We start from the raw sequence: 13,128 nt of genomic DNA, 5'->3' as shown, positions 1-13,128 counted from the left end.
TTCGACTAACGTGAATATTTTGCTGGTGAGCTGTGAAAAAACGGGGGGAATGGATAAATATTTTTGAACGATGATGGTATGACACCCTTTTGAATGATAAATGAATATCGCCTGGATACCTGGATCATTCGTATGTCTCACAAACGGTTGACAGTTTGCTGCTTGCAGCGATTTCATTTGAAATATTGTCGTTTTTGTAGCGGCATATCATCATAACACAAAAAAGTAGTGTTATAGCTATGTTTCTCATATGATTACCAATTATTTGCAGATGATTCTACAGGAAGACAGAAGCACTATATACAGTGTAAATGAATACTTAAGAAAAAATTTTTATTGGTGAGTCCTTGTCGAAAAATTGTGTGGGTCTTTCATATTATTCACTTAGATAGAGCTCCCTAAAAATGGCACCTGAAAAGCAATATTTAGTTTTTTTTTAAGAAAACAGAAACTTGTGAGAAATGAAATCGAACATACATTCCATGGCAGCAATCAATAAAAATGTTGTTGTTGTTTCCCTATAATTGAAAGGTGTAGTAAAAGCCACTCCTAAAATTTGTTTCAGATGAAACTTTTTGATGGCTTGATTCATTCCGAACAAATAAGGTCTCTTGAAATTTTTTGGAAAAACAAAAAATTAGCTATAGTATCATGCTGATATTGTAGGATAACAGCACCAATTTTTTTTACTGCTATAAGACTCCAATCAGAAAATAATTCAAAGTTACATTTCATGTTCGATATTTGGAGGGGCTGCTCAAAAACTTCTTTATGAAAAACCCACAATGTTTTGGCGATTAATTCAATTACACTCTGTATAAGGTATACTCCATTCACATCATAGATTAATCTATGATTCACATTTATTTTAGCAGTCGGTTGGCCATGAAATAATTTTCTCAAGTTTTTGTAACTAGAACGGAGTAAAGTTGGCACTCATCAAATGTCGTTAATGTCATAACGCCGTTGCCACAAGTAATATCAATTTTTATTACGAAAATGCCGAAAGTGATTGAAAAAAGAGACAGGGTTTCAGGAAGTGCTATTTCGAATTCAGGTCCGCTCATTCAAATAGTTATACCCTGATATTCTAAAATCCACAATACGTCAGACGGTAGCGAACATATTCAATGTAAGAGAATTTATATAATGTTTCATCTGAATCTAAATGACTTATATTTCAGCTGAATTTTTCCACAATCAGAAAGATTGTGAATGAAGAGGATGACAAAGAATTTCCTTCTATTGGGAGACCCAAAAAAGTGGTGGCAATTGAGAATTTTATGTTTGAGTGAATTAATGCGAAAAGTTTACTACAGGATTTTCGATGAATATCATCGTAAAATAAGTTCCCGAAAATTGATTTTTCTATTTCAATAGACTTATATACTATATATTATATACTATATATACTATAATACATTGTAAATGTCTTAAGGTACCAATAAATACCTAATTATTTTTATTATATCAATGTATTAACAAAGAGCAATCTTTGGTATTAAGATGAACAGCCACAAATACGGGCCAGTTGTCCTGTTAATGGTTTATTCATATGAAATTTTGTTCAAAGGTGAAGTTCATCTTGACTTGAAACTTCCTTTAGTTCCTTTTACTTATATTGATGCGAGATGATTTTTGTTGAAGAATTCAATATTCTTGTAATTATCTGTTAATTCCTTCGGGAGATACCCATTCCCAACCACTGCATCATATGCAATTCATCTTCGGGTTAATATTTTTGAAACCTACAAATGATGTAACCTATTCAAACTTTAGCCAAATAAGATAACGAACATTAACTGCCCTCTAGCTAGTGTATATTTTGTATTATACTGATCTCTTGTATTTTCCATGCAAATAACTGGATTTGGTATGCCTTCAATCAGTTTGTATAAACTTCAATTATGTTCGTCACATATTTTGCGAAGAGATTCGACATGATAAAAAACGTAATAACAGAAACTTTCACGTAGAACGGGCAACATAGCGCTGATTAAAAACCCAAAAATGTTTTGAAAAGCGTCATAATCCCACATTTCCGTACTATACAGAGTGAAATGTGTCAAATTTCCATGGCCAAACGAGTGCTAAAATAAAAGTGAATGGAGTATAGGTGTCAATCTAGAACACGCAAGTATCAAAATTTTAAAATGATTATTTCCCAGATTCGGCGTATAGTTGTGAATTGGAGGAGAATATTCGAAATTAAGTTCCACCCCTGTGCAGAAACGAATTGTTATTTGGTTCATGGAGATTTACTGCAACACGTGGGAAACTATATTGATGTGCGATTTATTCCTCGATAATTTATTCTGATCACGTAGGCGTGTTATGAATTAGACCGTAGAACTTGTCGAGTTGAAAATATTCATGGGGTGTCGTGATTGTTGTTGCTCTCATTTTCAGTAATTTCCATTCAATGAATAATTCACGAACAGGTATGCTGTGACATATTTTGGTGATTGCTTTTTTATGCAATTCTGTTTTATTTCAGTATCAGAACGATCATTATCGCAGATGAAAATGCTGCGTATTTTTCCCAGTGTTGGTTTTTCACTAGTTTAGTGTTGGAAAAGTACCAACTCGCTCTACATTGAAACATGTTAAGAACGGTCAGTGCAAATTGTCTCCTATTCCTTCTAAACTTCTGACTTGATAACAGGGGATCAGGAGCTTGAACCAAGGGGGTTCATAAATCTTCTCGGACTGTCAATTTTCCGATCAGCTTGGGGGAACATTTGGCCTACATCGTCCACTGTACAAATACTGTTGGATATCTGTTCAAATCTAGGAATTGATAAGATATAATAATATTCTTCTACTTTACAATACTGCTATCATGTCAGTCTATAGCCGCTTGCCCAGGAGAGTGCTAGATTTTTTTTTTGGATGTAGCAGGGGGAAAATCTGCAAGACAGACGAACACACCCTCTCCTGAGGGGGAACAGTGTGGGGATTCTCACTCTTCTGAGCTCGAGACCCACTAAAAACCCAAAACTGCTTCTTCATAGGTTCTGAGCATTTTGCCTATTAACCAGTTGACTCTTATGGTTTCTGGACTCTCACACGATCATAGTCGTGTTTATAGTTGTATGCTGCCTATATCTTTTATAGGTTAAGGTCTTCTTTGGTTACAATTAAATCCTTAACTGATCTCTCGGTCTTCGGTGGTAGGTCCTTGACCTTCTAGCTTCTTCTGTTGGATCGTAGTCGACTAATTTTCGTAGTTCCTCATTTGGATGTTGTTTGGCTTTGTCGAATATCCATTCCACCTTTCTCTTCATAAATTCTGTAACTGGTTCCCATTCCAAGTCCAATGTATCAGAGTACATCCATCGCCATTCCAAGGAGTTTATTCTCAGTGGTCTGTATTCTCTTGATGTGGATCTTGGCTGCGAAGCCCCATGCCGCCGATCCATATGTGAGTTGTGGTTGCGCGATAGTTTTAATCATCGTCAACTTGATGTTCTTATTCATATGACTTCTGCCTATGAGTGGATGAAGTCTACTCATTGCGGCTTTTGTTTTATCAACTGCACATTTGATGTGGTTTTTCCATGTTAGTCCTCTGTCAAGCTTCACTCCTAGGTATGTTGCTTCATTTTCCCATTCAACCTCTTCTCCATCAACTTCAAGGTTTTCTTCTATCCTCAATCTTCTCTTTTGCAGTAATATTGCTTGAGTCTTTCTTCCATTGATTTGGATTTTCCATTTGATGCACTATTTGAGTAATTCATCTATGGTTTCCTGCAGTCTCTAGTGTATTTTCGATGATATCTTCATTCATTGCCTCATTCGCTGCTTCTCTTGCTAACATGCCACTATATGCAAAGATTATAGAGTTAACCTAGCCCAGAGACAAACTCTGCCTAACCTAACCTCTTTGACTAGGTATATTTACCTATAGCAAATATCTGTTCGTAACCCGCTTTTGTTCGAGTACTACTCGCTGCCAGTTTTCTGCGTTTGTGGCCATAGATGTCTCTGTGTCTCTGTTTATAACACTAAAGTTTGAGAGACCAGTGACTAATGACTCACAAATCACAAGTAATGTTGCTCTGACGAGGTCAAGGAGACCGAAACCATGGTTAGCATTTACTCTATATAGATGAAATAGAATTTCTGTTGATACTTTGAGTGATGGTAGTTAGTTAGATCGTAACATTCGTTGATTTAATTATCGGCGGGTGTTATGCGTCTGAATTAATTTCGTTTATTATCAAAATTGGTGGAATCAAGATATTTCGATTCATACTGCTATATAACAAACGTTTATAATGACCTTGTGCAGTGTGTTACATTTTATTTTAAACTTTTGTATTTTTCACAAATAGGAAGATAAGTATCTATAATCCATCCCGAGGTGTCCCAAGCAGTGGCGTACCGACATAGTTCGGGGCCTGGGGCGGCTTTTGATGAGGGGGCCCTATAGAATATATTTAAAGATGAAACTTTTCCTCAAAATTTTTTGAAGGTTAGTTTTAATGCATCGTGATGAACACCCCACATAGTAACACTAATAAGTCTTTTCACTGTCACTCAAACAGTTTCGATAACAAATATAAATTACTATCAAGCACAATGAAGGTAGCAGACAACAGACATAAATAGGTATGTTTATAATGATTTTTAATTTTAAAATTACATAATATATTTTACTCTGAAATTACATAGTTATATGTTGTACAGTAACGAGTGAAAACAAGACATACAAATTTCAATGAATAGTAAAAACAAAGAACATATTAAAATGTTTTTTTGCGAGACTTGACTTCTGAAAATTGTTGGATTAATTCGTCAAAATTGACATGTTTTTTTTTAAAATATGTTTGGTTTTTTTTTGCCCATCATTTGGGGGCCTATGCTGGTGCGGGGCCTGGGGCGGACCGCCCCACCGCCCCCCCCCTACGGTACGCTACTGGTCCCAAGTCACCTCCCTCTCTGGTGTAAATTAGGTATGGTAATTTCGAAAGCGGTTGGTTGCTCTGGTAAATATACAAATTCCTGCGCATCAGAGAAATTTCATTCACCACAACGTACAAATCAAGAATAATTTCTGAATCAATTTTGAGTCAGATTCTCGCCTTTACTAATTATTCTAATTAACACTAATTCCGTAGGGCCATTCAAGCAGCGATTCCAAATTCAGAAATCCTGAATATATTCAGAATATTTGATCGGTGCATAATGTGAAATACCGTATTCAGAGCGAGATGCGAGACCCGTTTATTAAGGATTGCGGAGCAGCTGTAAGACGTTTACGATCTAAATTATTTTGAATATGAAATCCCTTGCTGAAACGACCTAAATTCATGCTTACGTGTGGCATTTAAGCATTTCTGTCAAATTGAAGAAAGAAAGCGAGAAAAATATCGCAAAAATGACGTGACATCTGACTTGTTATTGGGAAACTATAATAAAGAAACAAACTATAAGCCGAACAAAAAGCTTGGACAGTTTACAAGCAGTGCCAAAGATCCACTTTGCATAGAAAACCATATTATCTGCTATTACATTCAAACGATAAAACAAATAAACCTAGCATTCCTCTGTTATTGTTATCAACGGAGTTTTCAGCTTGAATATATAGTGTCTATTGTCCAAGTTCACCCTGTATGATATCAATATTATTTCTGTAGCGTGTGTCTGATCTAAAACCAAAATATTTTCAGTTTCAAAGCAGTTTGTTTTGCGAACGTTACGAACTTTCATTGCTTCCGACAAATTTCGAGGGAATCCCGTATTAAAAGGGAGTCGTGAACCGTTAATTAGTGGGAACATTGAGTATACCAAAATATCCTGATTCAACATAATTTCCTGCTGTATGTATACAAATGTTGCCTTTCTCCCTGCGTCGGATGCTCCTGAATTAAAGGTATCCCTGGACATTTTCGCATTTCATCATTCCTCCAGTACAATTTTCACGCTCTTTGTCACTTGTTTTGTAGACAGAAGAAATTGAAGTCTCCCCGACAGACGCTTCGTGTTCATTCAAATGAGAAATTCTGTTTATTCTTCAATTTAACGTGTTAACAGTCGCAGGTTGCGAGAATGGAAATAGATTTCGAGGGGAGTGAATTAGAGATCGAAAAAAGGAAAATAATACGAAACATCTAACGATTTTTTTTAAATCTAAATACAAGTGAACATATGTAGAGGATGTCCCAAATTCGATGGAAACTGGAAGAGCTAGAGCAAACAAGATCCCACGTTCTTGAGCTCTCTTTTACGAAATAAAGAATGGTGAACCGCAGCCTCCTTCGATCCTTTGTTTTTGAGTTGTTAGCAAAAATTGAGGTTTTGACGATTTCGAAGACTTCTTCTCACCCGTAGAAACTAGAGATCTGAAACCAAAATTTTCTTACTATTCCTCTTCTAAAGGTGGCTGCAAATATTGAAATTTAAAAGAATAATTGAAATAATTGATCATATCAGAATATTTTCATCACTTCACTGAAAACATTCAGGTGAGCATAGAATTTGATATATTGAGAGACGAGTATAGAATCTGGTACATTTTTATTCCTGATAATGACCATATTTGATGTTGTGTTGTTGCCAAATCAGAGTAAAACTAATACTTTGAGCATTTTAGCTCATTGATATGAAATATGAGGTTTATGGAAAGTAGGTTAGCTCCAATGCTATTTTCGTGCTAGTTAGAGTTGCGCAGATTGATTTATTTTTATTGTATCTTGAAAGATTACAATATACATATCAGCAAGAAAATTTTCAGTCGGTTGGAAAACGGTCCAGCTTTCTCGATCTCCAGATTTAACGCCACTGTAATTTTTCATGGAGATATTTAAGATATCGATTGAAATTTATTCTGGGAGGATTCTGCATTTCTTAATAAACTTTTTAGGGTTTTCACTCCCAATCTCTGAAACAAAATCAATTAAAAATGAAATCAACGATTTGCTCCTGCGTAAATTCTTGCACTAATTTGTCAGGAGCAAATTAACTAGAAAAAATTGTTGACAGACAATGACCTGAAAATAAATAACATTGAAATTATAATTTTAAGTGGTTTCGGAGTTTCGGAGTTTCGTAGTCTATATCAGACTCCTTCATCAGACGAAAAATCTATTTTCGAAAAAGGATTTTAAGATATTTAAGGGAAGTTATTTTCAGAAAATCAGCATATACAAAACCTGATACTCAACACACAAAGTGATTCGGGGAATGTTGGTGCATATATAATGTAGAAAATAGAGGTTACCACTTGGAGCAATGACATTTTCTTGTCAGTCTGTCTTCTACAACAAAATTATGAAGTTGGAACCGAGAAGGATTGAGTTAATAAGAGGTTATATTTTCCTAATAGTTCTTAGCTTCATTGCCACAATCCCAGAGCTCAAAGTCAGGCGTTTTATTATAATGAAAATCGCTTGTTATTGTTGGGTAATGACTGAATAAAACATAATGTTTATAAAAATCGTAGAGTGCTGTATCAAATCCCCCAAGCAACGGCAGTGTTTGGTACCATAGGCATCATGTGTTATTACGATTTTCATGTTTCCATTGAAAAACCGCCTCATAGCATTTAATAGGTTTGAAGTAGTGTTGCTCTGATGTGAAGAACTAAATTCAAACTCTAGGGGAGAGTTCCTTTGAATTGGACGGCCCATGAACCGGACGCTACAGTTTTTTAAAACACTCGATGGTGATTTGGCATCCTTTACGTAAATCCCATTTTCGCAACAAGGCGCGAGCCACAGGGTCAGCCATTTTACAAGAGATCTCGATCGATGTTGCGAAAATGGGATTTACGTAAGGGATGCTAAATTGCTATCGAGTGTACTAGAAAACTGTAGCGTCCGGTTCATGGGCTGTCCAGTTCAAAGGAACTCTCCCCTACTCTTTTTCCATGGAAATGGTTTTTCCGTAGTTACCCTGACTGAAAGTATCGCTGGATCGGCTTAGACTTAAAATTGATTTAATATTATTCATGTGGATATTTCTCACGATGTCATTTTTCCTAATTTGAAACTCCCTGCTTAATCAGCTAGAGCACTCATCAACCCACCCGTAACAAAGATCATCCCCAACGCCTAAAGCCGCTTCGTTTAGATTAGAGCTCATATCAATTTTTATTCGACCCTTCTACAGTTATAATTAGAAGGTGCAACATGCTTGAAATTAATGTGTCTTCTCTCAATACGAGTGTTAGCTTTGAATCCCGCCCTTATGTTTTTTACGTGCTTTGCTACATATTATTTTATTCGGGATGTAGAACTAGTATTGTGCCACTTCAGTAGTGTGATTCGTTCAATTCCTTATGATCCTATAAATTCGAGAAAAAATTTTTAAAAAACTGTTGACTTCACAGTTCACGTTTTTAAATAAGAGGGGTAGGTTTTTTGGAATTCAGTTTGAAATTCTATTTCTGCTCATCTGCATATATAACATATAATTTTGTTCTTCTTCAAGTCGAAATGAAAACTGTGACCAGACTTCATAAACCTACTAGTTGGTCATTTTCTTGCAATGGGGAATAAAAAATTTTTTAATTATACGATACCCAGTCTCAGGGGTTGAAATGCCGGTAGTCAACCATTTAATTTGGCATAATCATCACGGGACTCGCTTTCATTGAGTCAATATAAAACAAAGAGAGTTATCAAGAGCTTATTCGGACTTTCGAAGGTTTCCATAATTGTCGTCATGACTAAATTAAAACTTCCGATTGAGAAGTTCGGCAAACTTTTGCTATTGTATTCGGAAAACTTTGATTAATCAGCCGATAAAATTGAACTTCTGATCTTTCAACCTCTATGGATGATTCGTAAGGAGTTCGATCAAGTAGAAGACGAGTAATTCAAAATTTTCAATTATACAGGTAGAAAATGAACGTCTTATTAAAAATTGAAATTGAATCTGATATTGTGGATTGTAAAAAAAAAATAATCAAGAAATGAAGCATTCATAATGAAGAAATTTGAACGGTTGAACGATAAGTAAAAGTTACGGATATTACAATAGTTTCCACTTTCTTAGAAAAGATGGCAGTACTTAACGAATGTCCTTTTTCAATTTCACCAGGATACGAATTGTAGCCAATGGCGAGACTTTTCGAGAAATTTCTTCATGTGGAAATTCATAGAAGAGAGAATTGCACCTCGGAAAGTTAATAACATGAAAGAATATTTGCTCTTCAATGAAAAAAAGTTTTTATATTTTTTCCGTTTGACGAATAAAAAAATTCTGACTTTCTGAGGTGATTGAATTGAATTATAATGAAACCCCCATACAAATTAGTGGTTTCTGACGTAAGATATTCATTTTCTCTTTTTGAACTGACCACTATAACGGTGTAGAACACTCTTAAGTGAGTTATGAAAAAATTAACTCGAATATTCTATCACTGCTATCCTTACGATAAATTTTCTCAGCTTTTGCATTAAAATTTTTCTCTGTTAAGTTTTAGGTATATATTGTCCGAGGTTTTTCTTGTCACCCTGTATAAAGTATATTTTTATTTTTTATTTTATGGTATTTTGAAGAAATTCTTATTATTTTGTTTTCATTTTTGCTCCAAATAGTTTGATATCGAGGTGAGAGTTCCTTTATATAGCGAGAAAACTGACGAGGAAAGCGTGAAGAATAGAATTTTCATTTCAATCGTGTCTTGTTGTGGCTTGATGCATCTGCGTATGCTCAGGAAATATTCCATTATCTAAAACATAAATGGAATTCTTTGATGAACCCGCAGCGAATTTGACACTGATATCACTTAGTGTATTTGCTGAGTCGAAACATTTGAAGTGGGTGCTCTTGACTTGAATACCAAATCATTCAGCAACTGCTATTCATGGTATTTGGGTCATGAAATATGACACCAACAAGAGCGGAATATCAGTGAGGAGGGTTCAGTTCTAAATAAGTTGTCAAGATCGAGCAAGGAGACTGCGAACTTCATGTTTAACATTACATCAAGTAGACTTCGCAAGGGTCTGAATTCTCTTGTAAGTTACTCACGTTGAAATGAAGGGATGGAAAATGCTTTCCTAGAATTGAATATTTAGGGAAGATAATATCATAGAACATGAATGAACTTGATTTAAAATTATTATACAAGTAGGACTTTCTTTTGAATTTTGAAATAACTGTCCTCTACCGAGACATTCTTTGAAATTCAACTCCATTCCAAACATGGTGGTAAAATTACATTGCATTTCTGGTTGAATCAAATCTTTTTTTTGCGAAAAAAAATATACCATCGAATAAACAGGTACCCTATTTTGCTTTTATCTGGAAACAGATTCTGCTGTTTATCAGCCAAGGCACGTAGCATACTTATGTGAGTTAGATTTTCTCACGTTCGACAACGTTAGGGATATAACCATGTTTGTGCTATATATATATATATGACCCATTGGACACTTATGGATGTCTGCTAGATTGCTTGATTTGAATTTTGTAGGAACAGATGAGTTTTGTCTTGTTGGAATAATCCCTTCAATATGAAGAAGAAATGTATATACGAGGATGTATTATGTATTTTGATATCTAGTTAGTCTAGACACTGGTCTAGGCCATGCATAAAAAAATATTCCTTGCAATAGCAAAGAACAATCACTCATAAGAAGTGTCAGTGTAAATTTTGAGGTCAAAAAAGTGAACCAGAGTTACGCAATGAATTAAAAGAAGGAAGATGTTCACCGAAATTGTGAAAATCGAAAAATTGGGGTATCGAGTATGTTCCCGCCGCTCCAGAGATCTTTCGCGCCCCTAGAAACAACCATGGTATTTCCCAACCCAATACGACTTGATGATGGGGAAAAGACCAGATCCAACGAAAAGACATAAAGACCAGAATCAGTCGTCAAGAGTTAACATTCACCCACGCACACCACCACAAGCGTGACGATATATTCACATATGTATCAATATCTATAAAATTTCTTGCTTTTCTGTGAATAAATAAGTTTAAAATCAGTGCTCAACAATCTATAATACAGTCCACCTATACCATCAAATTCAGAGTATCATCGAGTATCTACCTGTATTTAAAAGGGTTAAGAGGTAAACAGATTTACGAAGATATGCTTAATACCCTTGGTGATCAATGTCCTTCGTATGCGACCGTGAAAAATTGGACTGCAATTCTTTCGCTGAGTTGTTTGGCTTCCACAGAAAATTAAAACACGCTTTAACTTTTATTTTGATCACTTGTGAAAATCGAAAAATTGGAGTATCAAGCCATCATCAAGTACCTGTACTTAAAAGGGTTAAGAGGTATGCAGATTCACGAAGATATCCTTAATACCCCAATGTCCTTCATATGCGACCGTGAAAAATTGGACTGCAAACTTCAAAAGAGGTAAATATTCCATTTAAGATGATGACCGATCAGGAGGGCCAGTTTCTGTGTCAGTCCCCGAAAATATCGATGCAGTTCATGACATGATTTTATCAGACCGTCGAATTGGGCTAAAACGGATATCTGAAGCACTGAATATTTCATACGAACGCGTTGATCATATAGTTCACGTCAATTTGGATATGAGAAAAATTGCTGCAAATGGATCCCCAAATGTTTGAATGTTGACCAAGAGCTTGCAAGGGTAGAAGCATCGCGTTCGATTTGTGCTCGATTTGAAAACGATGTAGACTTTTTAAACCGAATTGTTACTATGGATGAGACTTGGGTACATTTCTACGATCCAGAAACAAAGCAACAATCGATGGAATGGCGACACTCTGGTTCTCCAAGACCTAAGAAGTTTCGTGTCCAAAAATCTGCTGGAAAAGTTGTTGCTTTAGTTTTCTGGGATTGCCATGGGGTAATCATGATTGATTTTTTTAGATAAGGGTAGAACAATAACCGGAGAATCCGGAGATTACTATTCGACATTACTGACCACTCTACGGGAAAAAATTAAAGAGAAAAGATGCGTAAAGCTATCCAAAGGTGTTTTGGTTTTGCAGGACAAAGCCTCTGCACACAAATCTCATGCTGCCATTCATAAAATTTGTGATTTAGGGTTTGAATTACTAGAACACCTCGCTTATTCACCAGATTTGGCTCCATCTGACTATCATCTCTTTCCTGAACTGAAAAAATTTGAAAAGGTCGTAAATTTTCTTCCAACGAGGAGGTAATGAGTGCTGTGGAGGTCTGGTTTTCAGAGAAAGAAGAAACATTCTTTTTGAAAGGTCTAGAGACGTTGCAGGTTCGCTGTAATAAATGTATCCAATTAAGAGGAGATTATGTTGAGTAATAAAATATTTTGACATTGAAATTTTGTTTGTTTCTATAGTAGGCTAATCATTTTTCAATATATCCTCGTATATTATCAAGATTGTTTTTTCATAAACTCAAAAAAAAAACACATTCATTTCAAATCATGCAGTGCAAATGCTAATCAATTCAGAGGGCCAGTTTCGATATTGCTGGTGTTATTGTCCGCATTTGAATTACAAAAGACCCGGAATGACCAGGCTAATAGACAGCGTCTCTTGGATCTCTGGCAGCACATGATTATTATATTAGTGTTCTGTGCCGAACAGTGCTGAAATAACAGATTTGCTCCTGAGGTTATTTCAATTTTTTAATTGATTTTGTTCCAAAGATTGGGTGTGAAAACACTATAAAGTTTCAAAAAATAATAAGCATAGTCTCTGACAATAATGTTCGGGAATATGGGAACTGATAACTGTTGTGCTCAAAAAAGGGCTTGATGATACAAGCCCGAACTTTTGGTCAATCCGTTTCTAATCTGTGATCAGGATGAAGAATGCTTTCGTTACAGCATTCGCAATTCGTAATATTAGAAAAAAAAATACATAGCTTAATAAGTGATTTACTCATAGTATCTTCTTTATTATTTATTTTTCATATATTTTTTATGTATAATAAACTTCTTATATTTCCCTTTGAATTTCGTTTCTTAAAATTTCAAGATAAATGGTAAGCTAGAAATACCGAAGAAGAAAATTGAGTCGACTTATCGTAATAAAACTGTTTTTATGTAAGAGAATAAATAATTAATTGAATATTTTCTTTCAGTGAACTTCGATCATTTTCAAATACTGAGAGCCATTGGAAAAGGAAGTTTCGGCAAGGTGAGTAAAATTTGTATAGACGAAACTAGTGCTTCACTCCAAAATAAGGAATGA

At 35.2% G+C, this 13,128-nt stretch overlaps 1 protein-coding gene across 3 annotated transcripts in view; it reads left to right on the top strand.

Moving 5' to 3' along the window:
- The window catches only part of LOC123313383 (serine/threonine-protein kinase 32A), a 78,983-nt gene that overhangs the window by 33,650 nt on the left and 32,205 nt on the right, over window positions 1-13,128 (top strand). For 2 of the 3 annotated variants that reach the window (XM_044898249.1, XM_044898246.1), the window contains exon 3: window positions 13,019-13,074. In XM_044898249.1, the coding sequence (XP_044754184.1) occupies window positions 13,019-13,074 (56 nt within the window). Of the gene's footprint in view, window positions 1-2,355; window positions 2,442-13,018; window positions 13,075-13,128 lie in introns of those variants that run through there. The other variant, XM_044898247.1, reaches the window with a different exon arrangement.

Source organism: Coccinella septempunctata, chromosome 5 (genome assembly GCF_907165205.1).
Source record: "Coccinella septempunctata chromosome 5, icCocSept1.1, whole genome shotgun sequence".
Classification (NCBI taxonomy): Eukaryota; Metazoa; Arthropoda; class Insecta; order Coleoptera; family Coccinellidae; genus Coccinella; species Coccinella septempunctata.
This window is presented reverse-complemented; position numbering and strand designations above follow the sequence as displayed.